Source organism: Hylaeus volcanicus, chromosome 4 (assembly GCF_026283585.1).
Source record: "Hylaeus volcanicus isolate JK05 chromosome 4, UHH_iyHylVolc1.0_haploid, whole genome shotgun sequence".
NCBI lineage: Eukaryota > Metazoa > Arthropoda > Insecta > Hymenoptera > Colletidae > Hylaeus > Hylaeus volcanicus.
The window spans coordinates 3,225,542-3,250,633 of record NC_071979.1 but is presented as its reverse complement, the minus strand read 5'-3'; the positions used below and the strand labels follow the sequence as shown (position 1 = coordinate 3,250,633).

The 25,092-nt window shown below is 37.5% G+C and overlaps 1 protein-coding gene across 1 annotated transcript in view; it reads right to left on the bottom strand.

Annotated features, from left to right (window-relative positions):
• Positions 1-8,049: 8,049 nt before the first annotated feature.
• Positions 8,050-25,092, bottom strand: part of LOC128875141 (uncharacterized) — a 130,318-nt gene continuing 113,275 nt past the window's right edge. The window contains exon 4 of the mRNA XM_054120507.1: positions 8,050-8,989. Coding sequence (XP_053976482.1) covers positions 8,943-8,989 — 47 coding nt within the window. The 3' untranslated portion in view covers positions 8,050-8,942. The remainder of the gene's footprint in view (positions 8,990-25,092) is intronic.

The window sequence follows — 25,092 nt, the reverse complement described above, 5'->3', positions numbered from 1 at the left end:
GTTGTACAACGTGTTGTACAACAGATCTTATCGTGTACGGGGAGTTTAAAAGTTTTCGTTGATTAACTCAAGACACAGTGACGAATCAAGAACACGAGGCTCACCTTTCACTCCCCTTCGACGGTAATTGTAAGAAAAAGAACGAGTCAGGATTTTTTCAAACTGTGAAAACGCAACGGAGGAAGTTTTACTTTGATCGTTCGCTGATTGCCGAGATACTAGCGTAAGAGAAAATTCGAAGAGAAACCTTTCTCGGCTTGTGTTGCGTGTACCGCGTGATTGTTCCCCCGAATCTCTGTTTTCTTTGAAAACACAATCACGGAAAACCAAAAATGGATTCCTTGCGCTGAATTGCGGCTGAATTCAGGCCACTGTGCCTCCATATTTTAAAGAACCAGCGAACGGTTTTTTCGTGAACTAGTCCGCAAACTTGGTAACCGAGGAAAAAGAAGATCCAACGCTCTGTATCGGTCGGAAAGTCGTTTCGTTCACGGGGTCAGAGGCGACAGGGGTCCGAGAGGGTCACGAAATGCTAATGAACGGACCATTGTATTCGAACGCCGCGTTATTATGCCGCATAGAAACACTGTATTTCTTCCCTGAAAATTAACACGGGTATTACCGAACTGGGAAACGATCGTCCACGGTTAAGATCTTCGTCGATTTTCTACATAAACGGTCCTCAATCTTGATTAACTTCTTCGTGACCCGCATCTAGCATGAATGTTATTTCTCCTCTTTAATGCACGCCCCTGTGTTTGATCGTAAATGTAACGAAATTATAGAAAAAATGTTGCCTGAAAATATAATTAACAGGGTGAATGCCATGACGAGCTAATAAAGCGTATATCGCAATTGCACATTGACTTTCAGTCCTCACCACCGTCTTCCTCTATCACTTTATTTGTTTTATCGTGATGGAATATTTTATTCAGACGTTCAACTGGTTTTGGAATCCTCGATAAATATCTACCATATGTTAAGTAATAAATAACTGTACAATGTATGAACAGCAGTTATATATCCCTTTGCATCCAATAGTATTTGCTTTGTACAAAACATCTATATTGCTTCCGACTCATATAACGTAACTGAAATAATATTATTAAGATATTCGTTTTATCTTTGACCTATTGAATATATAAATTCTCTGATTCATTGATCATTTCCGCCAAGCACGAAATCGCCTGCTTAAATTAATAACAACCAGTGAATAAAATCTTTAATTCTTTCACAATTATTTCTGGGAGTTATCTCTAATTACGAGAAAATAAATTATCAATTCCTCGCAAATACAATTTTGAATTCAATCAACATTGCGCAAACGTTGGTACAAAATTGTTTTCAATGGAATATCCACGCGTGCTTAGTCCACAAATGGTACTCACTAGAACTCATTCAAGCAACGATCGAGAGAAATCATTTGTTTCGAAATATAATGGAAAGCACGAAAAGGATGCACCAGCGAGAATAACTATTGCGAAGATACTGCAAAAACAATCGTCGAACGGATAACAATGCTAACAAGAAGTTAAGTTTGTTTCTTTTTGTATTAACGGAAACCGCTGCGCTCGCGCCTTTATTCGAGATCTCGGTATCTTTTTATTTAAACTTTCTTCGGGGTCGTTCTTGCACCTGACCTAGTCCACGAGGATGGTTATTCGTGTTTAATTTCCAGAGAGAACCACGACGAGTGTCTATTACGAAGTTTCCACGAACCAACGATCTACAATTCTTGTTTTTCAGTGGCGACTCGAATATCTTTGTTCAAACAAACCTGCTGCGGTTTCATTTATTTATTTAACGACTTTATTCACGAAAAAGAAACCAGAATATTGGTACGTGAAATGCCTCTAGGGAAACAAGCTTGCCGCTTTCGAATTTATTTATTCATTTTACTTGCTTAACAATTCTATTCAGTATATTAACAAACAAAAATGGAATATAAGTACAAAAAATGCTGTGTTTCATAGGAATAATGTGAAAATGTGTGGATCAACGAATGAAGGTGCCTTTTGTACAATTCGCATTATTATATTGTTTTCCTCTTTATTTTTTGTACATAATCTATATTATTCTGGAAATGACTTCTCTTGACGTAGATCAATAATGTTTACAGCTACACACCACTTTTTAAGGTCAGAAATTAATTCTGTGGCTTTTTAAAGTTTACTATTTATTTATTTATTTAAAAAAGCCACTCAAATTTTAATTTTTTGCACAGTTATACATTCCAAGAAAACACATATATCGTAGTTATAAGAACCAAATGTTGAGGCAGTATGTTTCATTATTACAAGAGTTTCAACTTTAACGTAACACAATAGCAACTAAATATTTCCATTTAAATATTGAAACTACAGTAAATGATCAAATGTAAAGGCACATAATTAATTTCTTCACTTAGTAATTTTCAAGTATATTTGTAATCTGTTAGAAGAATCAAGGTAAACGAAATTTGATAATTACTAAACATACATATATAGATACATTGTAATCATCAGATTGAGACTTAGCTTATTTCTCTAGATTCATTGTAGCGAGGAGTAATTTGAGGGTTTAGAAGATTGGTGCTCTAATTTAACAGCATGACGATTAAATATTTCTATTGTTGGAATATATACTATAACTCAAAATTTTATTTTACTACAAAAATAAATGTACTGAGAATATACAATGTATACTGTCGCTACAAAATAACGTAAGGGAAAGTTTAGAATATGGCCTCCCTTCTCAAGTGCCTGAGAGTACCCTTCCTATAGTTTACTAGAGACTAAACAGATGTGTGAAAATTGCAGTGTATATTGCTAGAAATTTTCTATCTACCTCTCTTTTTTTTTATAACGCTTGTCGTGACATTTTGTCATGACATTTTAGTTATAAAATCAAAACTTTTAATTAATTAATTTAGTATTTCGTTATTTCGTTACACCCCATTTCCGATAGGTATACAATTCATTTATACACCCAATACTAATAAATTACAATACTTTTACTCGTCATCATTCGTCAATATTTGAAACGGGTTGTCAAGATACGACGAGAGATATACAACAAACTTTGAGTTCGGAGAAAAACGTTCTTGAAAAAAAAATCTTTCCATGGAATTTTCTGTTTCGTCCACCGATAAGCCGGCTACGTTCGTTTGTATATTCATTTTTCCTGTGGCCGACGTAAGTGAAATGCTAATCCGGAATCTGAAATTATAATTCTCCCCGGATACGCTAAAACGTAGAAACGGAGCTGTCGAGCTTTCGCGCCTTATTTCTCAGTTTGAGACACGTCCCCTCCCTAACTTCTAGTCATTCGAAACACCAGCCCCTATTCCTCGGTTGAAGCAGGATGCCATTAAAACTTCAAACGATAATCTGTTAGAAATCAGTATCTGAAAATCTCGTTGCGTTGCGGCGTTAAAATTATTTCGCGAATTCGAGAGCATCCACCTGGTGCAAATGCAAATGCAAATGGTGCAAATGTCCACCTTAACCTAAAATGTGTTACACAAGTGTGAACGTACTCAAAAGCGTATCATTGTTTCCTAATTATATATACTTTTCTCAAATTATTCCACGAGTTTTCATTGCGACTACCGAATAACCCAAATATCGAACAATATGCAACAACCTAATAGTTTGACTAAAGACATGACAGTAGTGGTGGAGAGCTATCGATAGTTTGGTGGTAACGATAATTTCTTGTAATAAAAGAGCTGCATGAAAAATTAAAAAAAAAAAAAAAAAATACATGTCGAATCGAATAACGTCCTCCTTTTCGAAGTCGGTTAAAAATAAAAATAACTAGATCAATTACTATTTAAAATAAGCCACTTTATTGTTGCAAAAGGGACGCGATTCCTCGATGGAGTGTTCTGGTTTAGAAAGCCCAAAGATTACTCGAAAAACGAGATTTAAAACGAGGACAGGGCTTTCGAAATCTCGAAGGATCCCAGGCATTTGTACATTATTTATAGCTTATTTTGCTTCGATAAATGTTTGTTTACTCTACCATTGCGATGTTTTGACAAGTGTTCCCAGCATCTTAAGACTCCGACTGAAGTTCATGTTTGCGTGAGCAGTGTAGTTAGTTGTATTTTTATTATACGACGGTGTGAATTTTCTATTTTTTTTTTTTTTATACTACTGATTCATCGTAAGTGGAAATATATCAATTCCCCGTAATTCAAGTATGATATAATTTATGTTTGAGAGAGATTTCGAGTGACCCTATAAGTTAAACTCAAGAGTATTTATTCGAATTCACATTTTTACCCAAAATATTCTAAATATTATGGCATGCAGTTCTGAACAATTGTCATGTCATACATTTTTCATTTGTACACATTATTGTAGATCTTTGTGTATTTACATTTGACACGAATTGCATGAACACACGGGCAGATTAACCGACGTTAATTTAAATTTTTCCGAAAATTCCCAATCGTGATTGCGATTCCGCGTTTCAAAACGTGTTGGAATACGTTTTCAAAGCTCCCGTTATGATATAAAAAGAAAGGTAGATAAAAAATCGAAGAAAAAAAGTAGACGAGAGTGTAAAGGCGGGGCAGCGGCAATGGGAGTGAAAAAAAAAATACCGTAGCGGCGAAAAATTGGAGGGGCGATTTCGCGGCTGCGTGAAATATTAAAGCCACCCTCCCTGTACACCCTCGACGATGACTTTGTCGGTCGATTCGTCAAAATTTTAAATGCGACCGCTTGGATCTTCCTTTTGTATCGATATTAAAAGCTCGACTCGCGCAAGAATTTATCTTTTTCCGCTCGAAGTTTACTCGTACACGCCGGACGATTATTGTGTTTCCCAGGTAAACAGCGATATTAGCTTGTCGGCGCATGCAAATATTGCTTCCCGCGGAAGAAATGAGATTTTACACGGAACTTTTTAAAAGCTAGCCTCGAAATTACGACGGAAAATTGAAACGGCACAGGTGGATGGGTGATGGAGGCCGGAAGAACGCGCAGGAGGTGGAGTAGGCGACGGAGGAAAAAAGAGTTGACGATTTAAGCATCACCTTAAGGGAACTTCCTTGCGAATACCTTTCGACAATTGGACTCGTCCACGGCTGCTGAAACTTGACGCGGAAAGTTGTGCGATGACTCGACGAGACTAACGCTGTAATAGGCGTTCTCGCGGAACGCACAATGACGCTAATTGTTACAATTACCAGCTGTTTTACCACAGTTTTATCGCCGAGGTCGAGTCCTTCGGCTGTGTTCGCTCGCGTAATGATCAAAATTTCTCATTGTGCTTCGGATGTGGGTATTTGTCCCATTTTTCTGTATTTGATTATTCAGTGATTCGATTAATCGATGAATATTGTAATACGAATACTTGATTACCTGGAGATCATTCGAATGATGTTCGAATAATTGACTATTCGAATGTTGTACGAATAATAATTCAATGTTCGATTATTGTATGCACTAGTCGATTGCGTATCGAAAACTGTTGTTTTCTTTCTTTTTTACTTGCGATATTGTAACGGTAATTTACTGGATTAAATTTCTGTGACTTTCCTTTAATAACTATGATTAGCATAATATTATATAAAGAAAAGTACACGAAATACATAAAACAAATACGAGCAAAAATGTCCGTTTTAGAGACCCTGCACGCGTACACTAAACTCATTTTCAGAATTTTCTAACTCATTTCCAGAATCTATTTTACAATTTTGTTTTATATAAATCATAAAAGGTTAATTAATTAATAACCCATATTTATTAAATTAATATCAAGCTTTAAAACTTAAAGTCGAAAAATGCTAACTTTTTCCTGGTTTACGCTGGTGTCGCGTGTGACCACGCAATCGCTCGAAACGCGTGTCAAGCATCAAATGAAAAGCTACCTTCGCACTTTTCCGTACCATCGTCCCCGCAAAGTGTTTGCTCAATCGTAAATGCACGTAAATGAGATTTATGTACGCTCGATTTAATTTAACCTTATATTTTCTCTCTTTTACAATCACTAAACTAAAACTTATTGAAATGCAAAATTTAAACTGCATACTGCAGTAAACTAAACTGCATACTGCAGTAGACTAAACTGCATACAAATAAAAATAAAATTTAATTTAAAATAATTAATCGATATACTTTTCACCAAATTTTTAAAAAGTCTCATCGGGCCGCAACCTATGGCGGGCCGCGTGTTTGACAAGCCTGGTGTACATATTCGAACGCGCGCGTTGTCAACAAATATTCGAAAGCCACGCGAAACGACAAATTAAGCAAATATTTGTTCATCTTGCGATTCGTGCGACCGTAACGCCCATCCCTCTGGTTAAAACCGTGTGTAGCGCTCGCGTGTTATCTGGCTCTCGGCTTGCACGCAATGTCATACTTGTATTATCCTATAAGCAAACACTATACTTGTCTAGGGCCCCAAATTGAAGTGAAAGGGCCCAAAATCAGTGTTTCTAAAATTCATTCCTACCATTCGCACGAGGAAGACTGGGATTAATTGGAATTGGAACGTTTTTAATAAAATAGCCTGCTACGTTATATTTTTTAGATGTTGGAAAGATCGATCGGATATTCCAGGAAAAACAGAACTCGGTTAAAATCGTGAACGCCTTTATTACGTGCCGATTCGGTATCGATCGCTTCGCATACCGAACCGGAGCTTTTACAGAATCGGCTTTTGTTTTCCATCGCCATTCTTTTCTGACGCGCGCAATTCAAAAAATCCATATACACATCAATTGATTTGACTTTATAAATATTATTGAAATAGTTCGAAGTTTTTTAGAAGAATCACGACAAACATTTCACATAACTCCTAACTAAAACAGTTGTTTTAACTGGCCCAACCCCGTCGTTGCAAATATTTAATTACGCAGAAACAAACTAAATGTTGCAGGTAGATATTTAACATTCTAAAATCAAGTAGGACATTGATAATTACATGGTAGTGGAAATTAGACAGAGAAAAGCACAACAGTTTTGTATTAATGAACGAAATGAGAACACTTAGAAACCAAATCGGTGATAAGTAACAAACGAAATGTTTATACATGAAAATTGATACTTTTTCTCTTGACGATCTATCCATAACACTAGCCATTTTTAAATTATTTTACTTGTCTTTATTGACCCATGTTTCTGACCCCAGTCTCCCGTACAACATGTATACGAAAAAGAAGCTTCCTTAGTTAAAGAAACTTGAAGTTAATGAATATTTAAAATAGGTATTTCAACTTTGTGGTGATTCTGTACATATTAAAATACCAAATTGCGTGTCGATACTGATTCTTACATAAAGAATTTTTGTAACTTTAATATATGAGAGTACCATTTTTGAGCATATATTACAACTTTACATGTTTTTATACATATTAAAACTGCTGATCAAAAAAATGATTTTTCCTTAACAATTTCTTCTACTACATAATAAATGCAATATAACTAAATTCTTCTAATAATTAATTATTCTATATTAACTTCATTAAATACCAACAAGATTCTGAGATAATCAGAAACTGTTTCAAATCCCCGTGCTTTCTCGCTTAGAGATACATTTATGTGTCTCATGCTGAATGAATTTAAGTGTTTGAATTTTTTGACGGCCTCCACAAATATTTCATTTTGTCTTTATCCTTATGGGAGTTCGAAGAGTCACTGCTTGCTGTAAATATTCATAGAAGCCTGACGATGAGGGTGAAAGAATGGACAGGGGTAAACTGTCTTTCCGCGAGATTGGAGTTTTCTGAGTGCACTTCTCGTGATGGCGAGACGTTACTCGATAGCATAAGTCGCTCGTTCTACTAAAACGAATCAGCCGTTACCGTATGTAAATTCTAGGCGACCAGACGTGTCGACCGCGGCGACACTCTTGACCCCATATCTACCGTTTCCGGAGGGATCTCGATGACCCCTGTGTTACGCGCGATGCAGTCGATTCTGAAGATCGTTCGCTGGCTTCGTTAACCGGTGCTCGTTTAATTAATTTCTTTACCTTTAAAATGAAAACGACGAGTAGTCCGATCTTCAATGGGAGATATCAGAACTCGAAAATAATTCTTGAGGGATAATTTAACACCGGGTTTACGAAGCACGGTCGTTTTAACCCATTCCGAATTTCAGAGGGAGAGTTAGAGAAATCGTTTATTATCGTTATTTATTGCCAACCATTTACGCTGGGTTTTATCCACGCGCAGAAGCAAGTACACATCCAAATTACTTTGGTAATACAGTAAACGAGTAAAGACTGGACAAGTACAAGAAAATCGGGACTCAAACATTGCAGTTAGCCAGTCGAGGTTTCTATTCTGTGTTTACATTTGGCTAGAGTCGAATGTAGAAAAGGACAGAGAGTGAAAAGAAAGAGGAAAGAGTTAAGGGGAAACCCTTCAGTGATGGGGATAGTCATCTTCCATTTATCCAGTCAATCCTATCTTGCACTTATCCAGCCTTTACTATAGATAGAAATATGTTACAAAAATTCTTAGAAAGTGCACATAAAAAAGAAGCAATGCAGCAAAGATACTTCGAACTTGTCCTCAGGGTCTGTAGCTATGTTTGATCGTACATAGCTACAGTACGGGCTTAGCAACCCCGCGGTACTCGAGCTAGGGGGAGGGGGGAGCAGCGGGCCCCAATAAAATGTGTCGAACAGATGTGTGAAGGTATGTCAAAAATGTAAACGTGTTAAAAAAAAAAAATACATATGTGCAAGACTCGGTCACTTTGTTTATTATTAGTTCAAATAGAAACCTGTTAACGTATAAACTTTTTTGATGTTGAAAATAAAATGCCCTATCCGCTAGTGATCGACGTAGATCTTAAACGATATATGAGTAGAATTGTAAAAACAAAATGCAGCCTCTATCGCAAGAAAACGTGAAAAGTGAATCCATTAGTTTAAGTTTAAAATAAAATAGAAACTGAAAAATTAAAGAAATTGTTACTAACCTTGTCAGCTTTTCATTATTTTTCACGAAGCTTCAGGCGAAGTCGAATTGCGGGGGTTGTATCTGAAAAACCCGAAAAAGTACATCTTTAAATTCAATCGCATTTTATTGAAGTAACGATGCAAAGAAATTATGTAATTTATTTTTAAGGACAAACATTTAATTCGTATACGTATAGATAAATACACTGAATCCGTTGAATATTTTTATTACGTTAAGTAAAGTCGGGATGCTTATCGATTTTTACCAAACGTTTGCTCTTCGCGAAATTCGACGCTATAGATGTTCACTTACAGGGTAGATCCACCCCTGGTGGTGCGACGAATGAAAATAAAAGAGTCGGTAAATAGGACATCGGTGTATTTAATGGGTTAATAGGGTGACTTTCCTGCTTGGGCATTATCTGTTTCCACTCGATTAGGGATTCGACCGCAGTTCTCGTCTGCAAATTTGCTCGATTTCCGCACGGACGACGAACATTTTCGAGGACGAACATAGCCAATATTTATATTTAAGAAATTTTAAACATGCATACATTTTTCGTATATCTTAATTTTAATTTGAGAATTAATTTAATATTACAATCCACATAGAAATATCGTCAAAATTTTCAAACATTAATCTTGCATTAATCTTTGTTTTTTTAAGTAACCTTTTTAAATCTCCTCCACCACTTTACTTACAACAAAATTATTTTCATCGCATACTTTGCCTCTTCGAACCGAATAACTTTTATAAAAATATTTTTTTTAATAACATAATTCCTTTACGAGGTATTTAACCATTTCCATTTAAATGAAACAACTAAATGTTCAACGAATGAAACAACTGAATGTAATGAAACCAAGAATGTTCAAGTTCGTCTTTGATTGTACGCAACGACGTTTTTGGCTATGCGGCAGAAGAATGGGTGTGCATACGATTACACGAATGAAGGGTTGGCGAAAGTACCCGTGAGCTAGGCGAATGACTGGAGATGACGGTATACGTAAGGCCAATTTAATTAAAATTGATGAAGCACGCAGTGACCAGCGGAAAGAACTTTGTTGAAGCGAGAACACGGCTCCTCGATTCGTTGAGTTGCGAGTAATTCGCGTTGACGTTGCAGTTGACAGTCGGTTCAGGGGAAACGTTCGACGAGGAAATTGCTACAACGTGTATATTACGGAACGTGACGCTCTACGAAAAGAATTATTTCACAGAAATGATCTGAAATGTCCGAGACATTGTTGGCGAACAATCCGGTCGATGTCTTCGTAAGAAATTTTCATGAAATGTTCCTTCCAACATTATCTTATGTCCGAAAAAGAATGCTAAGAAAATTCTTTCGATGGTCAAATATTCTTACAAATGAAAATTACTAAAATTAATCTAACTATGAATTAAAAGGGGAAGTTACTTTTTAATCGTGAAAATCATACCAATATTCAACCATTTTTTTGTAAAACAATTGACTTAATGGAAGATTACTAGCGTTTATCATACATCTATTGAGCAATACAATAATAATTTTTATCTAGTTTTTTTTTAAATAAAATGGCGACGTTGGAGCCATTATTATTACAAGTATTTCTTTACGTCAAATATTTTTAAATTAGTTATAATTTGGTAGTAATTAAACATAATTGTTAAATATTTATTTTCAAGAGAAACTATAAAAATGAATGATTTTTCAATATTGTCCAATAATTCACTATATTACTAAACATTTTTCCTTGTATGATATTTTGTAAAACATGTGACTAAGTCAAGTGGAACACAAAAAAGCTTAGAAATGTAGCGAGTGTCGCTTCTTTTTCCGTTAATATTGCAAAGAAAGTGTAGATATACATATTGATTTATTATGGACGTGTGTGAGAGCAGTAAGATTGTACTTTTATCAAAATTTCCAATTATACTTTTTATCTGGGTTAGGTCTGAACGTGACTATCTCGAAGCAACTACCTTAAGTCAATTGTTTTCCAACAAAAATTGTTGAATACAGCTATGAATATTTTTATACTGTCCAAGATGTCTTCTCTATTGATTGAAACAAGAATCGCAAAGAAGCTTTGCTTATAAATCTCGGGCGCAGGAATCCTCCTCCAAGTAGGAATCCACCTTTTAGAAGCTTTGGGAGTCACTGTTGAGGAACAACTACCAACGGCCATTGCGAAAACAAGATTGGAAAACCGGCACAACATCGGTGGAACTAATAAATCTTTGTAGTTGCAAGCTACGGAGCTTCTCCGGAACTTTGGAGGGGATGGAAGTTGGAGAGATTGAACGAACGAAGGGAGTATAAGGAAGAAGCATTAGGTGTTTTAGAAATAAGAAGCAAAGGATGTTTGCAAGCTCTGGGGATGATACTGGATCAAATGAAGAAGTTACAGATGCGGAGATGTCAGGTCGAGACAAAATGGAAAACGGTAGGGTGATGGTTGTGTAATTGGACATGCTCCAGCGATCAGACACTTGGCTAAATTTCTCATTAGTATTATGTAAATATAGCGCATATAATACGTCCAATATATATACGCACTATAAATGTCTGTGAGCTTTATTACACCTTCTTCGATCTAATTATTCCCGTATTGCATAATGTCTACAATCGGAAACACGTTAAAAATAAAGGCATTATTTGTGATGTCTTGTAAAGTATGTTACTGGTGATATTTTCTTACGTGAATATTTGCCTTTGTCGATCTAGTCATTTATGCTTTAGTTGAAGTTTGATTTAATTTATCGATGTATAAATAATCAAGAGATAATTTCCTACCTTTAACTGCAAAGGGTTAAGATAAACTAAAGTCCGTATGGTTGGAGTATCAATTGATTCCTGTATGTATGAATAATTAAGAAAATTTCTCTTTGAAAGATATAATAAACTTCATGCTCCAAGTGTATGCACGCATTCTTTACAAGTCGTTTAGCGAAACATTATCCTTCTCTCAGGAACGACGATCTCGTCATCTTCAAAAGAATCTTAGGCGACACGATCGAAATCTGACCGTTGCTAGGCACTAGTCCAATCTCTCCTCGGATAACCGGAAACTTTTCGATATTTCTTTTTTCTTAGACCAACGCGGATCAAGCAAAGTTTCTCGTTATTCCGTCGCGAAAGAGTGCAAGCGTGCGAAACAATTGTCAGAAACTGTCGCGCAGTCCTTTTTCGTCCAATGTGAAGAAGAATACGAAAAAGGATACGCGGGAGGGTGGACCCGTAATCCGATTAGCCAAAGTGTGTCTGATCGTTTAAGGTCGACCACCGTTTCATCGTCGCCATCGTCGGAATGCTTCTGTTTACTTTTGCTCTCGCTTTGCGTACCCGAATAGAGAGAGCCGCAGAAGTGTTCCTGAATCTATTAACCGTCATTTTAGCTTCAGTTTACTTAATACCTCTGCCTGCAGGAACCGCCAAGAAAGCAAAAACCTTCGTCAGTGAATGGGGCAATTGTGATCTCGGTTGGCACGATATCATCCCCGATTTTTGGCGATCGATGCGCAGACGATGATGAATTCGTTTCACTCGTTTGATACACGTGTTACGAGCCGGAGGGGGCGGCTGCGTAGCCGGGGCTTTCTATTGGAATATGGTTTTTTGTTAATGGCTTGACCAGTGTTGTTAGGTAACACTGGGTGCCTTGAGGAAGTAGACGCGGAGACGAACCTACGTATGACTAACGTAGGGAGCTCCAGGAGGTTGGTTGTCGAGGACGAATCCACGTATGGCTAACGTGGGGAGCCTCAGGAAGGTAGAGACGCGAGGACGAACCTACGTTATGGCTAACATAGGGAGCCTCAAGAAGGTGATATGCGGACGAACCCACGTATGGCTAACGTGGGGAGCCGCAGGAAATGTTAGTATTAGGCCTCGTAACAGTATTTTATGTACCTCGAGCGGCAAAGGTACACCTTAGTGGGTACTGGACTTGGTATTATAATTGATCAACACTAATTAAAAATGATATTATATATATATACAGGGTGTCCCAAAACTCGAGGAGGAGCCGGAAATGGGGGGTAGCTGAGACGATTCTGAACAACAATTTCCTTTGCAAAAATGTCGGATGGGGCTTCGTTAAGGAGATATTAAGCGAAAACCCCGACCAATCAGAGCGCGCGTAGACCGTTGGAGCGGCCGCGGTAGCGAAGGCTACGCGCTAGGCGGCAGCGTCAATGTCCTTCGATGCACGTCGAGTCACTTGTTCGCGTGCAAGCGCGGCCGCCAGCGCGTAGCCTACGCTACCGCGGCCGCTCCAACGGTCTACGCGCGCTCTGATTGGTCGGGGTTTTCGCTTAATATCTCCTTAACGAAGCCCCATCCGACATTTTTGCAAAGGAAATTGTTGTTCAGAATCGTCTCAGCTACCCCCCATTGCCGGCTCCTCCCCGAGTTTTGGGACACCCTGTATATTCTGATATGCACCGGGACATACAATTGTTATAAGAGTAATTGTCGCGGTGTACTAATGGTAAGCTAATGTTACAAATATGAACCGAGTTTAAAAATATAGTTTCGATTCCGCGAAGCTAGAATCTAATCCTTCTCGGTTTTCACGAACGCGAGCAAACGGGGGACGACTACAACGATCAAATAAATGCCTAACAGTAGACTACGTACTGTATGGTTAAAATTTGCTCGAAGGGGACTTGAACCCGATCTCGCTAAGTTTCCTCGTGTAGAAATATCGTAAGAGCACGCACAGACGTGTACGGAACCCTTTCTAGACTTTGACTAGACCCGATATGCCTTCGTCGTCACCCTTTTTATACCTAAAAATCATAGGCCAAGGGGAGGCGGGGAAGTACATTGCACGATTCCGAGATTTCCGAGGGACTACGCCTTAGCTTCGCATTGGTCTCGAATTCCTATGCCTACGCGAAGAATACCGGGTGCGCACATCCGACTCCAAATAAGGAAATTTAGAACGGGAACGTAACACACGCGTGACTGTCTTCTGGTGTAAGTAGATGTTGATTAGTGGGTTAATGTAACATTTATTAGTTTTTTATGTTGTTGATATTACTTATTGAAACACACCATTGATAGCAGTGGATGACACGTGAAAAACACTGTATGTACTTCACGGATGCGCGTTTTGAACAATACTGACTTTACTGTAGGGAACTATTTTGTTTCGTGGGGGTCTTTGAAGTGGTTGTTGGGGCAGAGTTACAAATTCCATGTCAAAAAACGAACTATGTGAATCTGGTACCCGACTTTCAAAATTAACTTTTTTTACGGAGAATGATAGTATTTCGTTTGTAGTTGATTGTAGTAACAATAGTTTACTTTGTAGTTCCATCATTTAATAAATAAAAAGAAATTCAAACAATGACCCACACCTGACATTGAGATATTTCAAATCTGTTTATTCCATGTGATTCAGAACCGTTTGTAGTTGATTATAGTGATTTTCCTTTCGTTTCTAGTTGAATGGTTTAAAAGTTACAAGCAATTGTTTATACGCATTGGCTGACTTCACCAATTGCTTATAACATTTAAACTATTCAACTAGAAACGAAACAGAAATCACTACAATCAACTACAAACGATTTGAAAATTGACGAAGTTGCCTCTTAGGTTTATAAACAATTACTTACAACTTTTAAACCATTCAACTACAAACAAAAGGAAAATCACTACAATTAACTACAAACGATTTTCAATCACATGGAAAATAATATTTTAAGAATCTTGAAAATTGACGAAGTTGCCTCTTAGGTTTATAAACAATTACTTGTAACTTTTAAACCATTCAACTACAAACGAAAGGAAAATCACTACAATCAACTACAAACGATTCCGAATCGGGTCAAGCAAAGTCAGGTTCGGATCGTTGTTTCAATTTTCTTTTATTTATTAAATGATAGAACTATAAACGAAACTCTTGTTACTACAATCAACTACAAGCTAAATACTATCATTTCCTGTAAAAAAAGCCAATTTTTTAAAAGTGGGGTGCCAGGTTCACATAGCTCAGAAAATGGGCCATGCGTTTTCCGTCTCTTTACATACTGCGTGAAACAGTATCCACGTTGCCACATGTCAACAGTAGAAATAATTAAGATGGAGGAATCAGGAAGAATCAGCAGGCGATACGCCAAGTTCCATATTGTTTCTTCATCTTCCGTAGAAAGATTTAAGAAAATCTTGATGTAACATTTAATCTAACTCGAATTTTTGCCCACCATATTGTTGCCCTTTTTACCACTTTGCTTCTTTGTGTTCACGTCTTCTCTGATCTTCCGGTCTCGTGTGTCGCCGTGGATTCTTTCGGAGAGCGTTGGGAGTATAATTTCCAAGAAGGGTGTTTCGCTAAAGGTGTTCGTTAATCGATAAATTGCTAGCGTTTCCGCGACCCGTAAAGAATTTAATCTGATCGAAGAGTGTTCGAACTGTCGGCAGGGGTCGTCGAACGCTGGTTCATCGTGGAGCGAGAACAAGCGTGGGAGACAGCGACAGAATCACGTCAATGAGAAATAATTCTCCAGAAAAGTGATAAATTATTCCCGATTACGAACGATCTTCAAGCCAGCAGATGCATTCTTTTCAACGATCGCTTCTTATGTATTTCCTCGCTATGACGATTGTTATTTCATTCCTATCGAAATCCGATGGTAATCTCTTGCAAGTATAATAGAAGCTCGCGAAAGAATGGATTTGGAATTTCTTTCCCGAGGCTCCTCGTTTATCATCCACACAAATGCATAACGCGGAAAATCGGGAGCTTGTGCTGTGCTCGTTTGACCATTATCTCCTCTGATAAACTCTTTTACTTCTCGTTGAGGTACAAAGAGTTCCCGACAATACCTTAGGAATTATTAAAATTGTAATGCACATCTTTTCTTCTTCGTGTAACATCTTGAAAGATGCAGAACGTACCTTTTGGTTATAAAAGCGATACATTCAACATTTAACCAGACGGTTGGATATGACTCGTTTAAAAATCTTATACGAACGATCGGGCTGGTATTAGTAACCGTTTAGACTTTGTCGTAGATTAAAGCTATTTCTTTATAATTCAAAATTATTAGACAGTAGCACCTATCATAAAACGAAAATAAAAATTCTGTTTAGGAGAAATCGTATACTAATTATTACTATGTAGTTTAAGGCACTCTGGTTGATCTATGACAATTCGAAATATAACAAACATTTTTACTTGAACAAATTTGAGAATATACTTTAAATATTTATTATTATATAGACATAGTTTGGAATTGATATACTTCATAGTTCTTCTTTAAACAAAATTCCCAAATATCATCTAGTTTTTAAGGCATAACATTAGGGTGGCCTCACAAGTGTTTACAAGCTTCTGAAGTGTTCTATTTCATAACCAAATACATACATTCCTTATTATTCCTTAGGAATGTCCACAAACTCGAGCAAATACACTTAATTTTGTTAAAAAAATTAGAATAAAATTCGCCGTATAATTTGAAAAGAATGTATGAGAAGAAATTCTACGCGTCACGGAAGGCTAGTGTAATCGAGGATCAATGATCAATGATCTCTGATGTCTGATATCTGATCTGATCTTTACCGAATGAATTGATTCGTGACGGAATCGTGCATGCAATAGTTGATTTGAGAAATCAGAGGTTGCCTAAAAACGAGTATCCCTAGATCGGTGGGGGTGTCTGGGGATTGTGAGCTAGAGAGAAAATTTTCATGCCGCGAAACGGCGCAAAATGGACCGCGAGACGGCAGAAATCGATACGGAAACGAGCATCGAGCGATCGGGTCGCTTGCGGCCGGGAGGAGACGCACGTGTCGCGTTCCCAGCGGTTCTCAATCCACTCGCAATCTTGCATACCAAAAATTGATAAAATTGCTATCCAAACACAAAGTTGAAAGTATCGAATAAAAGATAAATAATTCTTTACTTATCTTCTGTTTTTTAGATAAGGTCTCTATTACACAATTCTATAAGAATAAATGAAAGATGAACTTGTTAAGTTTGTTGATACAACTGTCAAAGAAACGAGGTTCGGCAACAATTAATTTCTTTTAAACTCATACTTTAACACGTTCGTTGTGGTAGTAGAAGTCAATATTAAATTGAAGTTGATAAAAGTCAATTATTCTCTGTACTGAATTTGTGTATGTGAAGGTAAAATGTGCATTCTCATGCCTGGCGGTGTTCAGCAAAAACAGACCTGTAGATTTTCAGTCGTGCTTTGAAGGTAATGTTTACATCCGACAATAGGAAATATTAGTACATAGACTTTTTCCCACGTATTTGTACTTGAGACGTGGATATCGCTCTGGTACGTCCGGAAGGTTGAACGAAGCCTGGGTCGTATACCACGAAAGTATGCTACACGGTATCTAGGTACAGAATGTCCAGCGAGGTATTCAACAAACTTTTTTCACGTGTTCAACAAATTATTCCAGGCAAAATAATTCGTACACGCTATCGGACTATTTCGTTTCGTTATCGAAACAAACATTGTTTACGTTCCCAGTCACATGTATACCCTTCTTCGATTTTGTTTTACTAATGTCTAACGTGAACCAACCCAACCATCATTTTTGTGATTAATATACAATTTTACACTCTTGAAAATTAAAAGGGATGAATTAATAATCGGATGTACTAAAGTGGACGTTCAAACTAACAAGGTTGAGAAACACTGTTCTAGTGGCACAATATGTTAATTGAAATGTAAAAAAAGTCTACATGTGCAAGTGTACGGTGAATATCAGCGGCACCGGCAGGATGTATCTCCAAAGACGGAAGTATGGACAATTTTGCGATAAAATAATCTTCACCCTTTCCGCATCTGAAAGAACTTCTACCGATAGTGTCTCTCGATGGTAGTTTCATTGTGACTATGCTCAATATTTTTATTTAGTATTTTCAATAAACGAGAAGAGCCTATTAAGCTAGAACTGCAACGGAGTTTCCAGTATCCAGAATACCGTGATATTCGAACGTTTTATTATCTGAACAGCGTTTCGTAGCGATATTTATATTTACAGACAGTACATGAGTATTTTCTTGTATTCGGTTGTACAAATCCTAATCATAACAATTCAGTGTAAAAATAACAATGGCAATTAAACGAACGCGTATAGTTTAACACTTTCACGCCGGCGTGTACCACCGATGGGTCGCGCTTGGCTCCTTCATCGCGTTCGCGTATCTATCATAGTATTACCAACCAGTACAGAACGATTTCCCCTGGCGCAACTTAAAACACCCCTAAATTGTACTTAAAAACTCCTAAATTTTATTTAGAATCTCCTGAAATATTTTATTTATTTATTTATTACAATTTCTCACAAATAAAAATATTTTATTTAAAATTTAGTTGAAAATAACAGAAGTAGGAATCTCTGGAATCTCAATAAACCGATACCGTTTCTCAAATAATCTCGAAATCAGTCGGAGTTCTGCTTCAGACAAAATACACCAATTTTATACGCGAATGGCTTAAGAATTTATGGAATTAAGATATTTCATTCGTAAAAATTACGAATAAATCATACTTACATGCGTCCCATTGGCAAGAAATAGTCCTATGACATCTTGAGTTAATAGTTTACGAGGTATGATTAATCAAAACTTGCCATTCTCGTAGAATTTTACATATTTTCGTATTTTGATTAATCATATATCTCGTAAACTAGATTGTGAATCAATCCAAAATTTCAATGAGGAACGGCTACCTTAACGAACAAAAAGGTGTGTGCGTCTGTGTGTAGTTAGTAGGGGCGCCGTCATCGAAAACCTACTAAAAAAATTCTTCTAAAAAATTTGTCTCCCAAAAGTCCCTCTAAAAAAATTCCAACTCATACATTTTCCCCCTAAATCTAGGGTCAAAACCCCCAAGTTGGCAACCGTGATCTATCAGGTGAACCGTGAATGCGTTAAACTATTGAATGTGTTAAACTATGGAAGCATGAATACGAAATAATTGAAACGAATGCTCGAACCTGATGAAACTGCAGTTAGCCAGTATACACGGTGTCGGTAAATTTACAACTACAAATATTACAACAAAGAATACTACAACGCAGTAATATGACACTAACAATATAATGGAATGTTTCAAGTTTGATAAAAACGACAGAGACACCATGCACATGAACTTTACATGAGCTGAAATAGCAAATGAAAATAATGAGGGAAGTGTATAATGTAAAGTGTGTAATGCCATTTCTATCGAAACAAATGAAGTTTAACGTAACAAAAATGAATTGTTCTATCATCCGGAAATTCCCTTGTCCTTTTGTTTCTTTATTAGTACGGAAATGGGAGGCTCCATTATGTTTCTCTATTATTCCTATCTCTCAAAGAGATTTGTCTCGTTTCATTCTTATCGATTATCTTAAATAAATAATTGACGAACGGACATAGGACTATGAGATGTATGTATGTGATATTTTCTATTCGGAACGAGCCGGTGAGCGAAGCTTGATGAATACTCGGATACTACGTGTCCCACATCGCAGCGCAGTTGGCCCGGCACGAATTATTCGTCCTCATGACAAATCCGTGAGGCGAGTTGGTGCTCGGTGCTGCCAAAAGGGTTCTTCATCCCTGACCCAGACGGTTCGAGTGCGGCGCGCGCTTTTGACCGCGGTGGCTTCCGCTTTTCGATTCATCGCGGACTCGATGAATACGGGATGCGTACGCGCGAGCACGGGGCAATCTCGATGCTAAGGTCAATGTTATTGGGACGGTCGGATGGCGGCAAGGGCGAAGCCTGCATAGGATGGGAGAGAAAATAAAGAGAGCGACTTGGCCAGAAAGGGAGATACCTAGAGCGAGATAGAGTGACTCGTGGACAGAATAGAAAGAGCTGTTGCCATGACGACCGGAGATGAGAGGGGTTGGTTGAGGGGAGGCTGGGCCATAGAGAAAGAGAGACGGACATGTTAACATGTCACGGGGAGAGACTAAGAGGAGCAGTCCACAGAGAAAAGGGGAGATCTCTCTCCTGGGAAAACTATTACTCTCCTATCTCGCTTCAGCTCTATTCCCTCCCTTGGACCACGGTCTCACTCCTTCCATCGACTCGTTTTCGTCCTTCGTCACTCATCGGGGCTGAGGGTTTGAAGCCGGAGTGATGTTAATTGCACCGCTACCGCCAGCAGGCAATATGTATTCGTGTACAGAGCGATGTGCCGTGAGAGCGTAGTTGGCTCGTAAACAGCCGACCCGTTTCGAGCCAGCCCGTCGCTCTCGAAAGGGCGGAAAAGTAACGCTGCTACCGAGGCCTCTGATAAAACTGGGCTAGCCGAGACTTTCCTCGCGGAACACGGCTGTTATTTGCTCGCGAGACCGAGTCGCTGTCACATTTGTCGCGTTCCACGGATTTCGTGTCTCGTGTCTCGCGTCTCGCGTTTCGCATCGCGGGAGAGTTTCTTTGCCGCGCAATGTTGTCACACTCGCCCCATTCGCGCGATAACGTTGCTTTTGAATGGGAACGCGATGAGACACGTTTCGTTTGCGACGCGACAAAGATGTACCGGCAGGGATGCTGTGATTATTGATCGCGATCGACTGGTCAATCTCCGCAACATCCTGAGTAGATGTTATATTAACACTTTACGGTTGGATGGATCTTACATGTCCCATGATTTTCAGGCTCTCGAGTAAGTAATTGTAAAATAACGCTGAACGATCGATTAGGAATTTGTATTAGTAAAGTTCTGGTGGCACTAAAATCAGGTCAAAAAATTTCCTGATTCTCCCTGACCAAATTACAAAATTTCTTTGACTTTTGGAACATGAGAAAAAGTATGAAGTGTGAGCAAGATACTATCAATGGCGGTAATTTTTATAGCAATTTATGCCGGACTAATGATGTTTATAATATTTTCGCAATTCCTGCAGTAGTTATCCCGAAATCAAAATCCATTTTTATCAAATATTTTCGTGCGCCAACCAGAGACCGTTTTTACGGCGAAATACAATGTTTTTCGTGCCGTTGCTTACTACGCGCTACTCGAGCTCATTTAAGCTACTCAATTTAAAAAAATCAGCTACTGAATTTAAAAAAAATTACTTTATTCTTTCAAGTGTTTTTCTTTTAAAAACGGTCATATTTTAAAATAAGTTGTTTATTTAAAGATCTAACTGTGTAAATTGAATCAATATTGGGATATTCGAAATTTCCGGGAACAAATTCGGATATGCGAGATCCCGATTACGAATACTTCGTGACGTCATTACCCGGATATCCGGATATTCCACTATTCGAATACACCAAGCCCTAATAACAATTTAAAGACAGTAAAAGCACGTGCGCCTTTGTTTCACAGCTCTTCGATCGTATTCCTTGAATAAGTTAATACTTCTTGTACGAACGAAATTGGAAAGTTTAAAAAGGTTTTCAACAATGTTAGAGAAAAATATCCATGGAAACGTGCCTGTTGTTAACGGGCCAAAGTAGAATATCTCCTTGTATATCGCACCGTTCCGTGGCACGAAAGAGATGTTTCCAAAAAGAATGGATCAATTGGTAAGCCGAAAAGTAGGCTATGGTTCCGACAGCCAGGATAAATTGTTAATTTCACGTGAATGTTTTAATTAACACGCTTGGTAGATGCGAGCGCTATTAATGACGCGAGAAAATAACATTGAAACGAGCCTTCGGACAGAACTGGGCCGCTAACTTTACGACATTAATATTACGGTGCCCTGCAGGGTGGAACAGCGTGGAAAAAGTAATGGCTTCGGGGATACGACAGGGGTGCCGAGCGAGCTTTAATAGAGGCTTAATTGTAAAATTAAGTAAATCAGACAAACCTATCTTCTTACGAAAACTCTGGTTAATACAGCACCGTAGTATCTCTATAATTTGTGGCAAAACCGAAAAGGGAACGTTGAACAATTAGTACCGCCGAGTAAGCTTAGGTTAGAAACAAAATTCTCGTCAAAATAATCGTCAGTTATCATAATTATTCTACTAAATTAATCTTTAAGTACCACGCCAGATTCCAATGGATACTAAGGTCCTTATTTCAGTTTATTGCATGGTTATACATATATCACTTTGCTTGAAAAACTATAGAATGAAAACTATATTTAAATTTTGAATTTCTGTGCCTGATGTTACATCAACTTTGCTATATTTCACAGGAAAGTAGTACTTTTCTAATAATACTTTTGGATTATTTGAATACGATTACTTACTTTTATTCGATACTTTTATAATTACTTGAAAAATTCACATCTAATTGGTTTATTTATTAAAATTATAAGTAATAAATATGATTTCTTTCAAATTTCTTTGTTCACATCTTACTAAAGCCTTACGTAAATCTAACCTACATTTTTGGAGGGATTATTATACAATGTTAAGCACTTAAAATTTAAAGGAGGCGAATTAAGAAACGGATTTGATAAAGTAGCAGTTTAAATTGTAAGCTCCGCGGTACTTGATAAATTCCTTAACTCGTTCGGTTGAACGATACTGATATATTTTTTATAAAATAAACGCTACACGCACATTTATATTTCGTAATCGTAATCCGTCTGTAACTGTAATCGCTATTGTTCTTTTCCTCTTGTCTTAGCCAGAGAGCGATACTATATGCGCGTGCTGATCACGCTCGCAGCGCGAAAGTTTGAGTAATTGTCTTACAAAATCAAAAAGATTCAAATTACTCTACGGTTCGATCAGACATGTGATTCCTATAACTGTGCCACTGGTTCAACTCGAAATAATATTACTCGAAACACGTTATTTTTTATGGTAACCACTGTGCTTCTAATCGTCAAATCACCGGTAAAAATAATTAGAAAAATTAACCAGGTCGCTGTGTTCCAAGCGACGCGTCCGCGGATTGTCCTGAAATCTCGAACAGGTTTCACAGCGCGGTAAAATGAGCAACGAAGTTTACTCGTAAACGTGGTGCAACAACAACGTGGTGGAACAACAACGTCGTGGCTGCGGCGTGCAAAACAATCAAGACGATCCGTTGTTTCCGGGGGTTAGTTTAACAGTAACGAAACCACTAATAAGCGTGTAAACACGACCGCGTGAACGATGACGACGAGCGGAGCGACCGCGAAAGCTTTTAATTCGGCGCAACTAATTCTCAATCACACGACTATCGATGAACATGTTGGGTGGCCTCCCCTTAATTAGAATTAATCGAATTTCATGTTCTATCCAAATTGATTAGTAAATATACCTAAATACAGAAGAACCTCGAGTATCTGAATTAATCGGAGGGCATGGATGTTCAGATAAGGGAATTTTCGATTAATAGAATATTTATTGTACATTTGTACTTAATGTTGATCTTCGTATAAAGCAAAATATATATTATAAATACTGATAATAAAAATCACAAATACTGGAATTAAATACATAGCCTTTTTTGGCACAAGGTGTAATACTAATGTAGTTGAAATTTCACCATTCTCAAATTTGTTAATTATTCTTTAGTTTGTTCTTATTTGTCAGTACCACTCGTTTTTGTGTGAGCGACATTACGTTGCGTTGTAATCAGTTCCGAATTTTTCTCGTTCCGCCCTTAAAAGTGTGCCTTTTGATGAGAAAACAATTCGATTAAAATTGGAAATCAATTGAACAAAAGGAAAAAATAAATTTATTCTTGCTAATTTATTTATTTTAACAAACAGTGTAACTTTCTCCTCGGACGTTTTTCGATATACTTATAAACAACGGAGATGTTTATATAGTTATACGCAAATGCACCAGCTATCAGTTAAACTTGCAAGATGATATAAATTGTCTTAAAAGCATGATTCTATTAAGAGAACACGTTTTATGTGTAAAAATTTTTGTAATAGTGATATTAGAATATATTTTTCATAAGTTAAACAACACGTTGACAGTTAAATTTTGTTATCACAATTTATATCCTCTTGCAAATTTTACTCATACCTGATGAATTTGCGTATAACTATATAAATATCTCAGTTGTTTATAAGTATATCGAAAAACGTCTGAGGAGGAAGTGACACCGTTTATTAAAATAAATAACTTAGCAAAAATAAATTTTTTATTCGACATCATATTTTCAAAATTTTAAGACCGTTCGCATTTTTTGGAAGACAATTGTAATTATTTTTTAAAAAATTTTCAAAATTCTAGCCAAACGTTCTGCCACAATCGTGGCACAAACTTGAAACGTGTCGATACTTATGACCCAACATTTTTCACATACGAGACACTTACAAATAGTTCAATGGCCTACAGAAGTCACGTGCATTCCTTGCCGCTGAAACTTTCGTAACTTCCGCTCGCTGGTCGAAACTTGGCGACCTTAAAAGAACGCGCTTGGGGTCCGAGGAATCGTATGGGTCCCGATACAGGACGAGACAATTGCGCCTAATCTTTTCATTCGTTCCTAAATGAACCGTGCCGGTGTGAAAGCCTCGGCCGCGTGTGGTTGACAGAGAAGACTAGACGTTCGCGCGACACTGGGGTACTTGACGATTTTATTCGCTGGCTCGTTAGTTGCTCAATCTGGTCCACCGTGCCCCGGCAATCAAATTTGAATCGTAAGGAGATCTCGCGTAAAGTAAACGACCCAATCGTCGACGCACTTTGCGCCAATCAAAACTTTACACTTGTGCCCTGGATTAGGACTCATCGCGGCTCGTATGATATTTTCGATTCGGTACGAGTCGATAATTTGAAATTTCGATAGTCTGCGTTAGCATACAGAACACATATGACAACATACACGATAAATGAAACGATATGCGAGGAAGCTGAGAAACGTTTAATCCTTCTCAATTTATTTTTCGTGACGCTTTACCAACTCCTTCGAAGAACCTCTAAAAGGAAGCAGTAAGGGTTCTGTCGAGCCTGAAACTCGCAGCCCGCAGCTAAAGGTTTATCTAAGAATATACATCAATATACATCATCATTTTGTTACGTTAAATTATCAACCTTCTAAGTTCTCAATCTGGTATCATATCGATTACAGTATAATATAGATTATAATGAATCTAAGCATGACCTAAGTCTCAACCTGATGCCTATTACAATTTCTCTACATACAATCAGTGTAAGAAGTATTCGTACATCAACCAATTTAAAATAAAACTAATAAGAAAAGAAATAATAGGTTAATATTAAAAGTAATAGATTTTAATTTCCGCAAAATCTACTCTAAAAATGTGTAGGAATGTTGTCTAATTATTTCTTCTCCTAAAATTTATTAATAAAATAAATACACG